This window comes from Canis lupus, chromosome 15 (genome assembly GCF_003254725.2).
Source record: "Canis lupus dingo isolate Sandy chromosome 15, ASM325472v2, whole genome shotgun sequence".
NCBI lineage: Eukaryota > Metazoa > Chordata > Mammalia > Carnivora > Canidae > Canis > Canis lupus.
In genome coordinates, this window is record NC_064257.1 from 38751168 (window position 1) to 38772600 (window position 21433).

The following is a 21433-nucleotide window of genomic DNA, read 5'->3' on the forward strand; positions in this document are numbered from 1 at the left end:
GTGTCAGAGTACTTGTCAATCTTCCCATTTTAGAGTTTTAAATCTGGAATAGTCATTCAAGTATTAACTGAGTAATAATTATATATGCAGAAACTTTTCTGGGGTCCATTTTTATTCACAAGTTATATCCCATCCCTCCTCTCCTACTGACTCTGGTACGTGGCAGACATATAAATGCTCATGCTCAATGAACTAGCGGTAGGCTTCATTAATATCACAGTGACTACTACTAACAGCTACTAACATTTATTGAGCACTAACTATGTGCCAGACACAGTGCTAATTATATGCATTACCATAAAATAGGGTAAGTTAATATAATTAATTGTTAGTTTAATTCTATATCTAAGAAAACAATAGCTTTATAAAGAGGTTAAATCTCAGCTAGCTAGGTAACGTATAGTCCCACAGTTAGTAAACAAATTTAGGTAGCCTGACTTTGGTGTCTACAATGTGTCAGGAATCATTCTACCTTACAATTTCAGAAAGATGAGAGAAGATAATAAATAACTAAACAAGTGAACAGTGCAACTTAAATAAGGATATGGAAAAAGGAAAAAGGATAATTTGACAGAAGTGACAAGAGCAATGTTGAAATATAGTTTATCCTCTTTCTATGTTTCCTTGTCTATAAATAATAACATCTAATTCATATATCAGTTATGAGATTTAAATGAGTTAATATACATAAAATGTCTTGAACAGTATATGATGTATGGTGTTAAAGTTTTTGCTTAAAACTTCTTGGTTATTAATATTATTATGATTATTCTTTTTGCATCTTTATTATTGTAATTGTTATTATATTGAGGGGCTTAATCAAGATAAGGTGATATGGGCAGGCCTCTATGAGAAAGTGTATTTGAGTCAAAACCCAAATAACACTCAGCCACATGAAAACTTGAAGATAAAGATTCTACACAGCAGGAACCAAAGTACAAAAGCCTAGGACTAGAATGCCTAGAAAAGAAGGCCAGTGTGGACCAAGATGAGTGCTCAAGTTTCGATTACAGAGCTGGTCAGAGTTAGGCTATATTGAGCTTCATTGGCCTTCGTGAAGAGTTGGATTTTATTCAGAGTTCAGTGAGAAGCCACTGATTTTAAGCATGATAGTGATATACTTTAATTTATATGTTATAAATATCACTCTGGTTGCCATGAAAAGATTAGATAATAGCTTCCATAGAATATCTATGTCACTATTTCCCTTAATCATTATTTAAAAATCTTAGTTTTCCTAGGGGGAAGTAATTTTCTTGCTATATTTTTGGAACATTTCTATCAGTGCTCTTAAAAGTACAGAGTAAAGGACTTAAGTATGATGCCTACATTTATATAGTCACACAACACACTCATTTTTTTTTAAGATTTTATTTACTTATTCATGAGAGACACAGAGAGAGAGACAGAGGCAGAGACACAGGCAGAGGAAGAAGCAGGCTCCATGTAAGGAGTCTGATGTGGGACTTGATCCTGGGTCTCCAGGATCATGTCCTGGACTGAAGGCGGCGCTAAACCGCTGAGCCACCAGGGCTGCCCCAACACTCATGTTGAATAAAGGTTACATGGAATACCCATATAAATGATACCTTATGATTCTAAAATTCATAATCATTTCTAGTGGACTTTAAAATTATATCTCTTTAAAACAAAGTAGTAGAATAGTTCACTTACTTTAAATTAATGTAAATTATTTTATTTCTGTCATTTGGCCATACTAGTTATTTAGCTTCTTACCCCCAAAGAAACATTGCAAATCTGATTGGGTGGAACCAGGTACATGTTACTAGTCGGTGTGGTTACTTTCCTTAATCTTCCCCTTACCCCCAGCACCATTTTTTCACAGCTTCTCCTCTCCAAAATCACCTTGGCTTGAGTAGATTGAAAGTCCACTTAGGCCACACCACCCAACTCAATCTTACCAGATTGATACCGGTTCTGTAGCCTCAAAGCAGCTATTAATAAAGTTGCATATTGATGAGTTGATACCACTGTGTGGAGATGGGTAAATAGTAGTGGAAGAAAAGCATTTCCGGGTCTCTTGTTATTTCACTACCATAAGAGCATTAAATCATCATCATAAATCATCATAAATCATATGTAACACCTGAAAGGCCATTAATGTATCCAAAAAGAAAAAAAATGTATCCAAAAAGAATATTATATCAACTATCTGACAAAAATAGTAGTGCCCTACATTGCTATACCTGTAGATGAACAAAAAACAATGCAAATTTATATGAAGATTCCTCTTAATCCCTCCACCTTATTAAGGCTTTAGGTTTAAAAGTTCAAAAATATACCTTCATAAATTGAAACTGCTTTACCTGTATGGCCAGTTCCCTCGTTCTTGACTTCTGTGGTTCCCACAGAAGAGGTGGGTGGACTAATAGGAGGGCTGGAAGTAAAGCTTGCACATCCTGCAGATGTGTTGATTTCGAAATATTCTTGGTTGTGATTCATTCGGTGAAAATCCAGAGAAGACACAATAGATGTTCGTTGTTTAGGCTAAAATAAATGAGTATGATGAGAGTATTAATATGATCATGTTCATCTTCAGCCCAGTCTTCCAACTGATTTAATCTAAGTCATAATTTTATCAGTTAAACTATCTGGTTTTTATACTTAAAATATATTGTGCTTTCCAGAAAGATGCAAAATAATCCCTTGATGAATTAGATAATGAAAATATTATTTAATGAAATAAATATTTTGGCATAGTGAATAACATAACTTAGGCTTTTTGTTAGATTTCCCCAGAAGGCTGTACAAATATAGTACACAGAATTTCTCTTAATAATCACTTTGGAAAGTTGCAAATTTAAGTCACCTTTCATTTAACTAATGTTTATTAAGCATATGGCATTTTCCAGATCCTGAGGATATAGAATCTAATAATAAAATAGCTCTTACAACATTGAAGCATAATGAAGGCAGTTCTGTTTTGTGTTTCCTATATAGTCCAAGAAATTGATAGCATTAGATATTGTCCCCATGCTGGAATTTGACCATCAGAATTAAGTAAAGTTATATAGAACATTTACCAGGACTTAAGAATCTACTTGGTATTTTTTATGAACTTTGATTTCCTTTTTTAAGGATTTTAATTAATCCCCAAATAGCAAGAAAAACCAATTTAAACATAAAAGTTAAATCATGAGTAATAACAGATATAACTTATACTCTTCACCAGTAATGGATGTTCCAAATAGCAGTTTTCTGTTTTTTTTTTCTCATAGTTTTAATTATATATGCTTTTCTTCTAACATTGCCCTTTAAAAGTGCAGTCTTCTCGGCTCTCAGAATTGTGTGCATTTTCTAAGAATCAATCCAAATTTTCTTAATTTTTATTCTTACTCATATTGCTGAAATAGTAACAATCTCCTATAATATTAACAAGAGATTAACTGCAATTTCTTTACTATAAAATTTACTGCACTTTACTATCCCCAAAGTACAATAAACTTTTGGTTTACTAACATTTTCACTGTCCTCAAATACTTGTTAACTTAACCACTGTACTCTATAGATTATCATCCTGCAAAATATTCAAGTTACTCTCTCTCTTCCAGCTCATCATGTTTTTTTTTAAGTAGATATCATTTAGTCTATAATCTAAAATAGACAATGATATTGAAAAGGTCTCTGTTTTACTGTTTTTTTAAATTTTTATTTATTTTTTAAAAGATTTTATTTATTTATTCATGAGAGACAGAGAGAGAGAGAGAGAGGAGATGTAGAGACACAGGCAGAGGGAGAAGCAGGCTCCATGAAGAGAGCCCGACATGGGACTTGATCCCAGGGCTCCAGGATCATGCCCTGGGCTGAAGGTGGCACTAAACTGCTGAGCCACCAGGGTGGCCCCTTTACTGTTTTTTTAATGTAAAGAGTGTAAATTATCACAACATGCTTTATTATTTAACCATTACAATATTTTTATGAAAGAGACTTATAGGCACTGTTATACAGGCAAATCATTTATTATTATGACACATCAACTCAGTAGTAAAATTCAAATTAGTCCCCACATAGGACTCAGTTGATTTTGAAGTATGAAAGATCGAGGTGCAATGTCAGGCTTAGTTTCTCATGAAATGTCTGTGCTTCGGGCTACTAAATCTCAATTTCACATTCATGTTCTTTATACTAGACTATGTAACAGTAATTAAAAGACATGAAATATGACACTGTCTCCAATGGAAACACAGGTATGTCCATCATCTTCACTTTGTTTTATCGCATTATGATTTTGCTTCACCTCATATATAAGCAGTGGACCAAGTTTGTATAATGTTCTTTTTCATAAACTTTATAAAGATCAAGCTGATACATATGACTCCTTTATTTCTATTTCTTAAACCCATTTTGAACTTGACTACCCAAAGCTCTAATTATATTGGAATCACAATTTGTCATGCAATCATGAAAGCAAACAGGTTATTTTCTTGTTGTGTAATTCATTCTAAAAATATTTGCTTAGGGTATAGTAAATTGCAGATACCTTATAAGCAGTGTGATAGGAATAAGACTAATAAGATATTGCCCCTGTTCTCCAGGTTATTATAGACTTGAAGTGGGAGAAGGGATGGTACATGAAGGAAGAAATAAGCAATCCAAGGATTATGCTTTAGTGCAATACTGTACAGTGAAAAGGGCTATGATAAGTGGAGGCATAAAATATAAAAAGTGAGTCTCTACTTTAGGGAGGAGATCAGGAAAGGCTTTCACAAGCAATGATTTATGGCTGAGTTGAATCTCAGTGAAGCAGAGATGGTAGGCAGACAAAAAAGGATGGGGAGAAGAAAAGTACAAACCACAAATAGTTCATAATGGCTATGTACCAGAGAATGTGAGGTAGTGGTGGTCTCAAGCCACGAGATATCCCAAATTGCAGGGTCCAAATCATAAAACATTCTAATGCCATGTTAAGGAGTTTGTCTTTAACCTAAATGTTTTAAGGAATCACAGAATGATTTCCAAGCAAGAGGATTTCATTATTGGATATGTATTTTAATAAACTCATTTTAGCAGTTTAAAGAATGGATTGGTCAGGGCTGGATTAAGGGAAGGGAGACTAATTAGGAATATGTTAAAGAGTTCCAATCGAGAGCTAATAAGGTTAGCTCTTTAGGTCTTGGTATCTGATTGAATCTGAAGGTTGATTTTTAAGGAAGGAGTCTAAGTTGACTCAGATTTTTGCTTGGGTAGATGCCAGAAGATAAGTTTTTTTGTTTTGTTTTTCTGAAAAATAGAAATGTATACATTCCCATACCAGAAGTATAAAAGAAGTATGCTACTGGGAGTCAGTATAAACTGTTTAATACATAGTTATGCAAATCTACATATTTCCTTTTATTTCTTTGAGCAGAGTGCTATGATCTTACTGTAACGGGCTTCAAATAAAATAACTAGAGGAAAGAAGACAGGCTAATGGAAATTTCAAACAAGAAACCAAGGATCAGTGATCACCTATCTACGTTCTCACTTGCTTCTTCAGAAGCAAATTTATTATTAGCCAGGAACATTGATAGGGGAGTTACTGCCCAAAGCTGAGTATCTGAGATGATGAAGAATGAGAATTATTATATGTTAGCAATACTTTAAGAAAAGGATCAGCAAACTATGGTCTATGGCCATATCTGTGGCCCAACCATAGGCTGGGGGCTTGTAACTAATCCTGACCAAATGACAGTCAGTCTCTCTGCCTCTCTTACTCTCTAGAAGATGTAGTAGTAAGACAAAGGAAGGTCATTCAACCCATACTGGGCATTATGAGAAGTTGAAGCAAACCTCTTTTATGTTAAACTGCTGAGATTCTGAGTTTGTCTGTTGTGGCAGCTAGCATTACTTTACCCTAAATAGCACAATGCAGTGGCTTAGAGAGGTTAAAGGATTTACTCAAGATTACATAAGTAGTTAGCAGAATGCCTTAGATTAGAAGGAAGGTTCATGTGTTCATCTAGAGACAAGTGGGTGGTGCCTCAAAGCACAAAGAACAGAGGTGGGATTTAAAAAAAGGTATCTACATGGAGAAATGAAATAACAGCAATGGGAAAAAAGAATAATTAGATGGTAACAGTATTAAAAATGGAGATTAAAGAAGATTACTCTAAAATATTCGCTCAAACGTTGATTTTAATAATTCCATTTTCCTAACAATCCTGATGGGATCTTGCTAAGCTATATAGTACAAGAAAGTGTTTTCACAAATTCACTGAAATTACAAATAAAAATTGCCACGTTTCAAGTTTCAATGAGTGGTACTGTGTTCACTGTGGCTACTCCTCGAAAACATCTCCCTCTCCTGTGGACCAATACTCATATCTCTCTACTTTCCAAAGGACTTGCTCCCACACATATTTACTTAACCAGAGTCAGCAAACTATACAGATCATGGGTCAAATTGAGGCTTTTATTTTGGTAAAGCCTGTGAGCTAGGGATGGTTTTTACATTTTTTAATGGTTAAAAAAGTCTAAAAATAACATTAGTGACAGGTGAAAATTATATTGAGCTCAAATTTCAGTGTCCATAAACGAAGTTTGACTGGAAAAGATACATATCCATTCATTTACATGTGGTCTATGGCTATTTTCACACTATCATAATAGAGTCAAGTAGTTAACAACAGAGACATTATGACCCACAAAGACTGAACTACTTTATTCTCTGGTCTTTTACAGAAAAAGTTGGTGACCACTACTATAGATTGATTAGGAAATGTCTTTGAGGATCTGAAATGGAACACCTGTGTGAATGACTAAAGTAGTCAGAGGTAGTTCCATAGAGTTAATGGAACCAGTGGCAACATGAAAATGTGGGGTTCTTTGTCCTAAAAGCAGGAAAAAAACCACAACAGTTTCCTGTCTTCCATGGTCTTATTTGTTACTTAATATCTTATTCCTTTGGGCATAGGGACACTCACAGGTTGAGAGCACATCCTCATAGGCACATAGGTGCTCTGCCCTGCAAATGCACCCAACCTCCATCCTCCCCACACTCAGGGTCTCACTGCTGCCTCAGCAGTTGCTGGCTTAGCCAATAGCACCGCAACTTGGGGAGCAGGTGGCCAAGAAACACACCCAGGAAGGTGGGGAGATGTAGGAGGCAGGACCACAGATAAGCCCAGGCTCCATTTTCCCACAGACTTCACTTACAAAACACAAACTCAGAAATAAAAATCATTAAAGATTTTAGACAGCAATCGCAAAGCATTAAATCCCAAGCATGGGGCCCTTCTTTGTGTGGGGCCCAATAAGACTGCGCTGGTTCCCACATCCATGAAGCCAGTGCCATCTTAGTCCCTAAAGGGGACTAACATGTAAATTTACTGATATGACATACAGGATGGTATGCATTTTTTAAAAATTTTTATTTATTTATGATAGTCACAGAGAGAGAGAGAGAGAGAGAGAGAGGCAGAGACACAGGCAGAGGGAGAAGCAGGCTCCATGCACCGGGAGCCCGACGTGGGATTCGATCCCAGGTCTCCAGGATCGCGCCCTGGGCCAAAGGCAGGCGCCAAACCGCTGTGCCACCCAGGGATCCCGGTATGCATTTCCTATACTTATTGCAGATTCTCTTAATCAAGACCTATTATGACAAGAATTATCTTTATGTTCTGTAAAGATAAGAAAGAAAAATAACATATTCTGATGCAACTTAAAAAATTTCATGGCATTTCTGCATCTCAGTTAGATATGATTCACATATGAATAAAATGAGAACATGTAATTCCTGACTGAGATTTAGGTAACATGTGTATTTACTTCCAGATATTCACTGGATTGGAATCTAAGTTTCAAATATCCACTTTTATGTTTCCTCTTCTATTATTTCAAGTTATTTAAACTACAGGGCATTTAAAAAATCCACTTAGATTTATGTGGATTTTAAATCATTCAAATTAACTTAATTATAAAGGGACTTCATCAACCTCCTAATAAAATGTCAAATAGGACTAGAGGGATGCTCTTATGTCAGAAAAAGCAGTACTACCAAAAGTCAGGGTGATATTAAATTCTCCAAGCAAAAGCAGCCTCCAAACTGAGTTCCCAAAGACAGCTGAATGTCAGAAAATTACCTAGTAACATCAGTAGAAATATGTGAAAATGAAAGACTTTCCAGACACTAGCCCACTGTTAAAGTATATCACTACGAAGCAAAGTCCTGCCAAGCCAATGGTAATAAAAATAGGTGCCTTCTTAAACACTTTTTAAAATGAGGATGAGGTGGATAATAAAACTGGGAGGCTAGATCAGTAGTATGTCCTTTCAGAACTTTAATTCACCTGGAATGTTTTATGTATATGGTGAAAAAAATTAATTCTAAGCATTTTATCCCCAAAATAGTAGCCTCCTGCCCAATACCATCATTCTTTCACTGGTTTGAAATGTCACCTTTATCATACACTAAATTTCCAAATATAACTGGGTCTGCATTTTTGGACTGAATTATATTCTCGTTGATCTACTTGTCTATTCCTATACTAATACACTGTTATGGACTACTTCTAGAGCTCCTAGGTTTTTAAAATTAAAAAAAAATTATTATTTTATTTTTATTGACGTTCAATTTGCCAACATACAGTATAGAGCTCTTAGTTAACAGACATTGGATCTCTTTGATTCTCCTTGTTTTATTTTTAAATTTTTTTTCTCCTTGTTTTATATTCTGGGAGTATCCTACAATTTGATATTCTAAAGCACTTTCATTAATTTGTTTAAAAAGATACTGATCATCAGCCTGTGTCAGACACTGTTCTAGGCTCTAGAGATACATCAGTGAACAAATAAGATAAGGCACAAAACTTTTACTCATTTTATCATGACTTCAGGTGTAATGATCATAATTTTAATTTTCTTTTTTCTTTTTTTTTTTAAGATTTTTATTTATTTATTTATAGACAGAGAGAGAGAGAGAGAGAGAGAGGCAGAGACACAGGCAGAGGGAGAAGCAGGCTCCATGCAGGGAGCCCCATGCAGGACTCGATCCCAGGTCCCCAGGATCACACCCCAGGCTGCAGGCAGCGCCAAATCACTGCACCACCAGGGCTGCCCCATAATTTTAATTTTCAATAGCTTTTCTTGTTTTCCAAGTATTACACTTTAAAAGTTATCTGTTCCTAATGTTGGGAGTTCAATAATCTCTCAAATCTATGGATATTGATTATAATCTTTTTCTGTCATTCTGTTTTCTCAAAAGTCATTTACTTTGTTCATTGATCTTGGTTCCTCCCTCTTGAATTGTTCATTTTCCTCAAATGTCTGGTGTTCTTGATCAACCAGTTTTAATTACCTAAGGCACTGCCCCATTTCTCTCTCCTACTCCAATTCCCACAGTAGGAGCTTCAACAGACTCTTCCCCTTACTGAGATAGTTGTTACCATCTGGTAGGCAAACAAAGTCAATTGATCCATGTGTAACATGCTGAGGTTCTTCAGTTACCCTGACTAATTTCTGCCTAAATCCAATGCCAGTCACTTTTATCTTTCAGAAGTTCCCAAATGCTTCCCATAGTACCACTCACTCTTCTTCATAACTGCTATGGATTCATCCTTGTTTTTATATTTATTTTACAATTTTAATTGTATATACGGAGGGAGAGAATGTAAAAAGTTGAGATCCGTTCACCTTCTTGAGTTAGAATTCTTATATCACTTTTAAAACAGTATAAAGGATCTGAGAGAGTCCAGATGACAACTCAGTAGGTGTAGAATTATTAAACTTTTTATTACAGATGTCATATAAGTTAAAAACAATTTTTATGTTTTTTCTTTTCAATGAAAGGAAAAAACTTTTATTTTTTTTATTTTTATTTTTTTTTTGGAAAAAACTTTTAAACGGGGTACATTTTTAATGAATATAATGGTTAATGTGATTAAGACTTATTCTAAAAATGTAGAACTTCCTATCTCCAGGTAAGCAAAATACCAATCCTTCGCTGTACAGTTATGGCCTGACACAGATAGAAAAAAAGAGTATGACCACTACAAGGAAGTTAAAGTGGGTGTGAGTAAATATCAGGTGCTTAAGAAGACTAGACTCTCTTCTAGGAACTTGAGATTTGTTATCTCATTTAATCCTATAGTGTTGGTATTAAAAGAGGCTATTACTCTTTCCATTTTACAATGTACTTGAGATTTAGAGATAGTCTCACACTTAAGAAGTGGGAGAACTGAAATTAAAATACCATCTATGAAATTTCAGATTGATTGCACTTTCCCCTAGGACATCACACTACAGATAAAGCAAAAAGAAGTATTAAGTTACAGATGAAGCCAAGATCCTAATAGTTCTTGAGTTTCTCATCTTTACATCAATGAGCATTTTCCTACTTTCAGTCCACTGGCAGCATTGATTTTTTTTAAACAATCATCATTTTCAAGAGTATTGAAGAAAATTCAGGTGGGCGGAAAACATGAACAAAGAGAATCTAATTCTGTTATACATTAAACTCTTACAGTCACTAGGTGTTAAATTGTTTGCTTAAAATAAAGGCAGAAATTTTTAAAAGTCTTTATATTTTCTGCTTTTATCACTTCGATTTATATCATTTTTATATGGAGATATTTGTCAATGGTCAATGGATTAACATATATATTCATCTTCTATTAAAAGACACAAAATTATAAAACTCTTAGTATATCCCTAGTAATTAGCATATATAGGAATGAGTATAAAGCTTTTAAAATGGAAAATCCATAATATATTTCTCCATATAAGTTATTCAAATGTGAAATGGGAAGACTACATATAGTTTTATTTGAAAAAACTGTGCTTCTAAACTCATCATAGATATTGAAGAACTGGAGAGCCTTTGACTTCCAAACTATGAAGTTTGTTCTTACAAACACTTATCCTAGCATTAAAATAATCATGACTATCTTGCAAAACTATTTTTTAAGTTAGGCGTTTCAAATATTTATGCATTAATAATTCAAATATGTTCAATGTGTGTAAAATTAGAAACAAGACTAGCTTTATTTCCCACATTTAGGTTCTTTTTTTTAAAAAAATTTAATAGCAGCAGGAAGTAATTATACAAAAGATTACAGAAGATATGTTCTTAGCAGCCAAAATAGGAAGTTCTTATTACTGTGTGAGTGAAACAAAGAAATTTTTACAAATAAAGGTGCACACCACCTTCTTATTTTTTACAACTTAATATTTTAAATTACGTTTTTTCTTTGGAAATTGTTGATTCACATGCAGCTGTAAAAATAATACAGAGAAATCTTACGTGCTCTTGTCATAGTTTTCTCCAATGGTATAATATCTTGAAAAAAAAATGTGTTGCAAACAACATCACAACCAGGATATTGACATTGATACAGCCAAGAAACAAATCTATCCCACAGGGGTCCCTCTCATGGCCTCATTGCTCTTTTATAGCTACACCTAATTTCTCTCCTACCCCCACTATTCATTCTTTATCAGGTATGTGGCTTACAAATATTTTCTTCAGTCTATACTTATCTTTTCATCCCTTAATAGATTTTTTTTACAAAGCAAACATTTTTAATTTTGATGAAGTACAATTTATCAATTTTTCCTTTTATAGATCATGGTATTGGTATCAAGTATAAGAACTCTTTGCCTACCTCTAGATCTTGAAGATTTTCTTCTATGTTTTTTTCTATAAGTTTTATAGTTTTAAATTTTACATTTAAGTAAGTTATCCATTTGAGATAATTTTTGTAAAAGATGTAAGAATTTTTTTCAATTTTTTGCCTATGTATGTCTAATTGCTCCAGGACCATTTCTTGAAAAGGTTATCTTTCCTCCATTGCATTGCTTTTGTACCGTTGTCAAACATCAGTTGAGTATATTTATATGAGACTATTTCTGGGTTCTCTCTTCTGTCCCATTGATCTATCTGTCTATCCTTCTGCTAATAATACCATATAGTCTTGAGTACTGTAACTATAAATCTTAAAATTAGGTAAGCTAATTCTTCCCAGTTTATACTTCTCTTCCAAAATTGTTTTAGTTACCCTACCTCCATTACATTTCCATGTATATTCTAGAATAATCAACATGTCTTCAAAAAATCTTGCTTGGATTTTACTGGTGCAGCCAATCTGGAAAACAGCATAGAGTTTCCTCAAAAAGCTAAAAATAGAGCTATCCTATGACTCAACAATTGCACTACTAGGTATTTACCCAAAGGACACAAACATAGTGATTCAAAGGAGCACATGCACTCCAATGTTTATAGCAGTAATAACCACAATAGCCAAAATATAGAAAGAGCCCAGATGTCCACTGACAAATGAATGGATAAAGAATATGTGGTTTATATATACAATGGAATATTCCTTGGCCATCAAAAAGAATGAAATCTTGTCACTTGCAACAACGTGGATGGAACTACAGGGTATAACACTAAGTGAAATAAATCAGGAAGAGAAAGACAAATACCGTATGATTTCACTCATATGTGGAATTTAAGAAACAAAACAGATGAACATAGGGGAAGGGAAGGAAAAATAACTAAGATGAAAATTGAGAGGAAGGCAAACCATAAGAGATGCTGAACTCTAGGAAACAAACTGAGGGTTGTTTGGAGGTAAGGTAGGTGGGGAGAAGGGGTAATTGGGTGATGAACATTAGGAGGGCACTTGATTTAATGAGCACAGGGTGTTATATGCAACTAATAGAATCACTAAATTTTACCTCTGACACTAATAAAAATATGGGGAAAATTTTGCTTGAATTTTGATAGAAATTATATTAAACTTGTGTATCAATTTAGGGAGAATTTACATCTTTCATACAAGTTCTTTATATGTTCTGTTCGATTTATATCTAAGTATTTCTTTTCATTTTTTCACGTGTGATTGTAAGTGATATTGTATTTTTAATTTCAGTGTCTATGTGTTCATTGCTAGTTCATAGAACTCTAATTGCAGTTAAGTGGGTGACAGGTATTAAGGAGGGCACTTGCTCTGATGAGTGCTGGGTGTTTAAATGTAAGTGATGACTCACAAAGTTCTACTACTGAAACTAATATTACAATATATCTTAACTAATTGAAATTTAAATAAAAACTTAAAAAAGGAAAGAAATACAGTGTTTTTTAATGTTTATTTTGCATCCTGTGACTTTGCTGAATTTACTTATTAGTTATAGGAAGTTTTTTTGTTTTGTTTTGCTTTTTTGTATATCCCTTGGAATTTTCTACATAGACAATCATGTCATCTACAAACAGGAATGGTTTTATTTCTTCCTTTCCAATCTGTATACATTAATTCCTTTTTTTTCCTTATTGCACAGGCTAGAACTTCTGGCACTATGCTGAGTAACAGTGGGGAAGAGATCAGACATCTTTATCTTGCTTCCAATCTTAGGAGAAAAACATTCAAATTTTCACCATTAACTATAATGCCAGTTGCAGTTTTGCAGATGCTCTTTATCAAGTTGAGAAAGCTCTCCTCTATCCTGTAGGAGTGTTGTTTTTTAAATCACAAATGGATCTTGAATCTTGTTTAAATTCTGTTCCTGTTTCAATTGATATGATCATTTGGTTTTTCTTCTTTATTAAATTTCAAACATTGAACCAGTTATGTATCTCTGGAATAAACTCTGGTTGGTCATGGCTTTTAATTCTTTGCATATATTGCTGAATTCTATCTACTAGTATTTTGTTGGGCTTTTTGTTTGGCTGTTTGATTGGTTTTGTACTATTTAGTTTTGGAATCAGGGGAATACAAGCTAATTTCATAAGACGAATTAGAAAATATTCCCTACTCTTCTGTTTCAAGAAAAGTTTATTTACATTTGACTTACCCCTCTTTAATATATCTCCAGCAAAACTATGTAGGCTTAGAGATTTCTTTTTTGGAAGATTTTTAAATTATGAATTAAATTGCCTTAATAGTTACAGTTTTATTCACATTATCTTTTTCATATTGGGTGAATTGTGGCAGTTGGTGTTTTAAGAACATCTAAGTTAAATTGTCAAATTTATGTGGGTAGAGTGGTTTGTAATACTACTTTTGATGTCTACAGAGTCTGTGGTGACATTCTCAGCTTCATTCCTGATGTAGGTAATTTATGTCTTTCCTTTCTTTAGTTTCAGTTTAGGAACAGCAAGAAGTAATCATATAATAATTTATAGAAGACATGTTCTGATCAGCAAAAATAGGAAGCATGTATCACTGTGTTAATAAAAATAGTTTTTACAAATAAAGGTGCAGTGTGTATTGTTTTATAACTGATCAGAAGCCATTGAGCTTTCTTAATTCTTAATTTATATCACTGTTTTAGTAACAATAGCACTCATTAAATACATGCTGTGCTAGGTATCCCACATATATACTTTTTTCATGTAAATAGCACAACTCTGCAAATGTGAATACCACATTTTTACAAATAGGGAAAATAAAACTTCTCAAATGATATTCAGTAACTTTCAAAGACAGTTTTAGAATCTAACTCAACATTTCAAAACAATGCTCACACTTTCTATCATACCATGCTGCCTTTTCTGTATAATTACCCAAATGTCTTTCTATATGATAAAAATAATGGTACTTTTTTGTTTGGTTGGTAAGAAAACAAAAGTTTAAAAGAATATTTCCCTCAGGGAATCTATAAAAGCAATTTCTAAAGAGTTTATCACCAAAAAGTAAATAAATAGTGGAAAGAAGAAATAAGTTATGGTTTAAACTAGCAAGATGTGACAATACAAGTACTTACATGAATGAATTTAAGATGACATGAGGCTTTAAGAAAAAGTACATGAAACTTTCTGTGGAACAAAATGCAGTGTCAAAGGAATTTGTGTCATAGGATGATGGAGTTTGTTCTTTAATGAAGATAAGTATTCAAATTAATTTTGGCTAATAATTCCAGCTCCTTTTTCCACTAAGCATTTTCCTAAAACATTTATTAAAATGCACATCGACTAAAGTTTTTCTTTTTTCTTGTCCCATCTCTGGCAAAGGAAATGCTCAAAAGGCAAGTAGAAAGGAATATATGGATATAAAGCAAATATTTAAAAAAACAAATGGAGTAATTCCTAAACAATCAAAAATTGGCTTTACTTACTAACTTTGCTTAGAGTTTCCTTAAAGAAACAAAATTAGTAAATTCTGAAATACTCTGAAATTCTAAAATGTTTTTCTTCATTTTCATATTGATGAGAAACTGAGCACTCGATTCATTGTGGTCCCAAATTAAAAGGCATCTATACGCTTTCCACTAGTTCCATGGATAAAATTTATTGACCCGTGTTTATGAGTCAGAATGGGATTTGGAACAAGACAGAATCAGATTCAAATCCTAGTGTCATTATTTACAGTTCAGTATTTGCATCTATAAATGGGGATAATATAACCTGCTCGTAGAATTCTTATCTGGATTGAGATAATGTAATGAAGCACTAGGATAATGCCTACTGCAAAGTAAATAATTGATAAATATTTGTTCTCTTCCTTTACTGCAAGAGAGTAGCACCTGACTGAAAGAACGCATTTATGAGTCAAGTCACAATGTGGCTCTCCAAATAATTGGCAGAATCACCAAATTAAATGCAGAAGACAGTGACAGGACCCCATCAATACAATATAATTTGTGTATATGTACAAATACATAAGAGGTGAGCATTGAAGGAAAAGGGGGAATCAGGTAGGTTTAGAAGAATATACAGAAAAAGACTTATTCCACCAGAATTCAAAACAGATGTCCTGAAAATTTTAGTGACTGCCTTCATCAGAAAGCTACCAGGGCAGTCTCTGATGGGAAATAGGGGACAGAGACCCTGCTAGCACCTGTCTAAATATGCATCCATCTCTGATCTAGAGGGATGAGGGCTCAAGGCAAGTGTGAACCATAGTGCTGGACAGGAAGAAGAGAATGTGCACTCCAAATAATCTCTATTTCTCCATTGTGGATAAGTAATTTTAGAAAGCATTGGCATTTAGAAGTCCAGGAGCTTCTGCGATGACTTTATTAAAGCAGAAAGTTAGGAAGTTATTAGGAGTTTGAAGAGCTGGCACCAGACAGCAGATCTGGGGAAAGAAGCTGGTCATTAGATAGATTTTGAACCCAAACAAAACATTGTTCCTTGGTGTACTGGCTTACCAAACAGAAGAATCAGCAGAAAATCATTTCTTTGGTGGGGTTGCTCAAGCTTGGTTCTGTCATCTCCAGTTTCCAAGTTAAAGAGTACTAATCACTAATCACTAAAAGGCAGGCACAGTTCCCTCCCCCATGGACCTCATTTTCTTGTGAAAAAGAGAGACATGGAGTGGAGAAGTGAAAAATGCTATGATGAAGCAGAGGGTGCTAGGAAGACATAAAATGCTATGACGAAGCAGAGGGCGCTCCAAGACCTGACTTGGAGTATAAGAAAAAAACTAAAGAAGTGATATTTCTTTTTTTAAGACTTTATTTATTTATTCATGAGAGACACAGAGACAGAGGCAGAGACATAGGCAGAGGGAGAAGCAGGCTCCCTGTGGGGAGCCCAATGTGGGACTCAATCCCAGACCCCAGGAACATACCCTGAGCCAAAGGCAGAAGGTTTTACTTCATAAGGTTAACAGTATATATAAATGAACTATTGCTGTTACGTTTATTTCTGTGTAATGCAATAAGCAGGAAGATAGGGTTATAACTACTATATGTTTATTATGGCCTATATACTTTATCAATGTAAAAAATCCCATTCATTCCTAGCATTTTCCCCCTTTTTTCAAGTTTTTATTTAAAATGCAGTTAGTTAACATACAGTATATTAGTTTTAGGAGAATTTAGTGATTCATGACTTACATATAATACCCAGTGCTTGTCTTTTTTCAAAATGAGATTAACTCATTTATATTTACATTGATAACTGCTCTGTTTAATATTACTTCTGTCTTATTTTATAATGATTATTTTTTGTTTTATTTATTTTTTTTGCTTTTTATTTTTATTTTCCTCCTCCTCCTCCTCCTTCCCCTTTCACTCCTTTCCTTTTCTTCCTTCTTTCATAAATGATTTGGCTATCCTTGTTACTCTGTCATTAATAGTGGCTTTAAACTTTCCCACATCATTAAACACCGGCATTAAACATAAACTTAAGGATATTTGGAAAATAATTAGAAACTATATATTCTATAATGTTCCATGGACATTGTCACCACTTGTGACTTTATTGACTTCATCTACATGACTGTCATTTCCCAGTATGATTCCTTCATGCAAATAGAAGGGCATGAGCAAGCTAAAACTAAAAGTGCGTGACAAATGGGAAACCCATCTCCCACCAGCAAGCTCCCAACAACAGCAAATACTATAACATTTGTGCTGAATATATAGTGGTGTTCACTGTTACTTTCAACACCCTAATGAAGACTGAGGTTCAACTAAAGAAGAGAGTCAAAAGGGTCAACATCTCTGTCCCCCTACAGATGTCCCCATGTTTCTGTGATTATAATGCACCAAAAGAACTGCAATAACTACCTCATGATGGATAGCAATGCTTTCTGCATCACCAACTCCTTTGCCTGCCCTGCCTCCTCCACCAAACTCTTTCATGACAACTTTAGCACTGTGAAGGTACCAATGACCACAGAGCATGCTATAACCACCCACAGAAGACCATGGATAGCCAACTGTGGTATGATGGCCAGAGTGCTACTTAAATTATCATTGCTGAATCTACTGATCACCAACACAGCCAAGACCATGGGTAAGCTGATCCCTGAGCTAAAAGTCCACTGGCATGGCCTTCCACATCCCCAAGGTCAGTATGTTCGTTATAGATCTGGCCTGGAGAAAGTTGCCAAATACAACAACATTAAGGAGGGGTAAAGCAGGTCAGCCGGACCACTTCCCTTGGGATACACTAAAAACCACGATGTCTCCCTGTGATATGACTTTAATAATATCCTCTCTTTTGCCAGATTCTGGAGCTGACATTGTCATCTAAAACCACTTCTTAAGCTGTTTCCTGATATGGCAATGAACTTGGCTTCAGAAACCATGTAATCCTGAACCATCAACCTCCGCAAAAACACCAGAGAAAGAGACACCCTTAGTTGCAATGGAGTCTCTCTGCATTTTTGTTTCTCAATTTAGTGAAAAATTTTGATAATTTCTATCCAAGGCTTCCTAAAGAAGGAAAGAGATTTAGAGAGCTAGCTATTATTAGTAAAGTGCTATACCTATACCTAGCAAAGAAAACAAAGAAAAGAATATTTCTTTCTTGACACAAGATTAAAACATTTTAGTGAATTAATCATGGACACATAAGCAGGCATTAAAAATTATATCATATGAGAACATTTCATATCACCAGAAAATCTGAGAATATATTCATTTAGTGGAAAAACAAGTTACAAAGCAATATGCACACTATGTGTTTTTTAAATTAATATATGTGTATGGAACAAGTCTAATTGTTAATGATGATTATAACTGAGGGGTGATGTTTTTCTTTATGCATTTCTGAGTCTAATTATCCTTTCCATCATATCATGTTGAATATTTTTAGTTGCAAGCTATTCATCAGACAAACTAATTTTCTTGGACTACTTCTCTAGTTAAAATTAGATTTTCACAAAAAAATTTCTTCTGTAACTTGATAACTATTGCTTGATTTTGGTGAAACACTCTTGTTAGAAGAGTTTTAAAATATGGGCAGCAAATTGAGTGAGGAAATTGGAGTCATTAGTTATCCTGGTAATAAATATATACACCCTCAATACATATATATTCCCAAATAAATTAAGGCAAAAGGCAAAACAAAATATATTAAACGGATAAAAAAATTACAATTTTTAAAGAAATTAAACCTTCACATTCAGTGTCGGGTAAAAAGAGGAATAACAATAAACTGCTTATAGTTTTTAGGGTGGCCCTTGGAGAAGTTGCTCATTCTTAAAACCTCATGAAGTGTCATGAGAAACAATTCAATACCAGGGAGAGAGAAAGTCAGGAAAAAGAATCATAGTGACAGAAGAGAGTAAAAGGCATGGGATTAAATTACATTTTAAACTGTTTAAAGGAAACTTTAAGGGGTATTGTCACATTTAGAGTCTTTGCATTTATCCACTTCTTTAAGCTTTGTATTGAACATTTTTAAAAATCCTTATGCTCACAAAACTTATTTATGACAACCTCTTTAGTCATTTTTTCTACTAAAATTGTGGAGTAGCTTTCTTGGGTAGGAATGGAGAGATAACAGTGGGCATTGTAGTCACAGTTTAGAGACACCAGAGAAGGCCTCCTTGAGAAAGTCATATCTAAAGTGGAATCCAAGGGTGCCTGGGTGGCTCAGTTGGTTAAGCATATGCCTTCTGCTCAGGTTATGATCTCACGTTCCTAGAATTGAGCCCCTCATCAGGCTTCCTGCTCAGTGGGGAGTCTGCTTCTCCCCTCCTTCTACCCATCCCTGCTGCTTGTATATTCTCATTCTCTCTCTCTCATTCTCTCTCTCTCATTCTCTTTCTCTCTCCTTCTCTTTCTCTCTCAAACAAATAAAAATTTAAAAATCTCTTTAAAATAGTGCTGTCAGAGATTGTCAGATATACTGCAGAGCTATATAAATCAAAACAGCATGGTACTGGCACAAAAAATAGACTCAGAGATCAATGGAATAGGATAGGGAGCCCAGGAATAAACCCACTCAGTGGTGAAAAGATAAAGCTTTTTCTCTAAGATCAGGAATAAGAAATGCACCATTTTTATTCAATATAGTATTAGAAATCCTAGCCACAGAAATTAGGCAAGAAAAAGAAATAAAAGCCATTCAAAATGGTAAGAAAGAAGTAAAACCATCACTATTTGCAGATGACATGATACTATATATAGAAAACACTACTAGACTACATCAACACTATTTGAACAAATAAATGAATTCAGTAAAGTTGCAGGATACAAAATTTACAGAAATTGGTTGCATTTTTTTGTGGTTCAGTAGTTCATTTTTATTGTATTTTATTTATCTTGTCTGATTTAAATTCATTAACATTTAGTGTATTATTAGTTTCAGAGGTAGAGTTTAGTGATTCATCAGCTGCATATAACATCCAGTGCTCATTACATCATGTGTCCTCCTTAATACCCATCACTCAGTTACCCCCCCCCTCCCCCACAGCAACCCTCAGGTTGTTTCCTATGATTAAGGGTTTCTTATGGTTTGTCTACCTCTCTGATTTCATCTTATTTTATTTTTCCCTCTCTTCCCCCATGATCCTCTATTTTGTTTCTTAAATTCAACATAAGTGAAATCATATGATAATTGTCCTTCTCTGATTGACTTATTTCACTTAGTATAATACTGTTTCTATCCATGCCAAATGGTGAGATTTCATTTTTGATGGCTGAGTAATATTCCATTGTATAAATATATCACATATTCTTTATCCAGTCACCTGCCAGTGTACCTCTGGGCTCTTTCCATAGTCTGGCTATTGTGGATATTGCTGCTACAAACACTGGGCTTCAGGTAACCCTTTAAGTCACTATGTTTGTATCTTTGTTAACTACCCAGTAGTGCAATTGCTGGGCCATAGGGTAAATCTGTTTTTAACTCTATGAGGAACCTCCACACTGTTTTCCAGAATGGCTGCACCAGTTTGCATTCCCACCAACAGTGTAAGAGGGTTCTCTTTTCTCTGTATCCTCACCAACATCTGTCATTTACTGACTTGTTAATTTTAGCCATTGTGACTGGTGTGAAATGGTATCTCATTGTGGTTTGGAATTGTATTTCCCTGATGCCAAGTGATGTGGAACATTTTTTCATGTGTCTGTGGCTATTTGTATGCCTTCTTTGGAGAAATGTCTGTTCATGTCTTCTGTCCATTTCTTGACTGGATTATTTGGGTTTTGGGTATTGGTTTGGTAAGTTCTTTATAGATTTTTATTACTAGCCCTTTATCTGATAAGACATTTGTAAATATCTTCTCCTCTTCTTAGGTTGCCTTTTAGTTTTGTTGACTGCTTCCTTTGCTGTGCAAAAGCCTTTTATTTTGATCAAGTCCCAATAGTTCATTTTTGCTTTTATTTTCCTTGCCTTTGAAGACGTGTCTAGCAAGAAGATGCTGTGGCCCAGGTCAAAGAGGTTGTTACCTGTGTTATCCTCTAGAATTTTGATAGATTCCTATATCACATTTAAGTCTTTCAACCATTTTGAGTATATTTTTATGTATGCTGTAAGAAAATAGTCTAGTTCCTTTCTTCTGCATGTGACTGCCCAATTTTCCCAACACCATTTGTTGAAGAGACTGTCTTTTTCCATTGGATATTCCTTCCTGCTTTGTTGAGATTAGTTGACCATAGAGTTGAGGGTCCACTTCTGGGTTCTCTGTTCTCTTCCACTGATCTATGTGTCTGTTTTGTGCCAGTACCACACTGTCCTGATGATTACAGCTTTGTAATACAGCTTGAAGTGATGCCTCCAGCTTTGGTTTTTTTTCAACATTCCTTTGGGTATTCA

At 34.5% G+C, this 21433-nt stretch overlaps 1 protein-coding gene across 14 annotated transcripts in view; it reads right to left on the reverse strand.

Moving 5' to 3' along the window:
* The window catches only part of ANKS1B (ankyrin repeat and sterile alpha motif domain containing 1B), a 1053015-nt gene that overhangs the window by 586193 nt on the left and 445389 nt on the right, over positions 1-21433 (reverse strand). For all 14 annotated transcript variants that reach the window (XR_007402223.1, XM_025439286.3, XM_025439282.3 and 11 more), the window contains exon 12: positions 2328-2508. Coding sequence is in view for 13 of the 14 variants with exons in the window: in XM_025439286.3 (XP_025295071.1) it covers positions 2328-2508 (181 nt within the window). In the remaining variant the exon portion in view is untranslated. The remainder of the gene's footprint in view (positions 1-2327; positions 2509-21433) is intronic.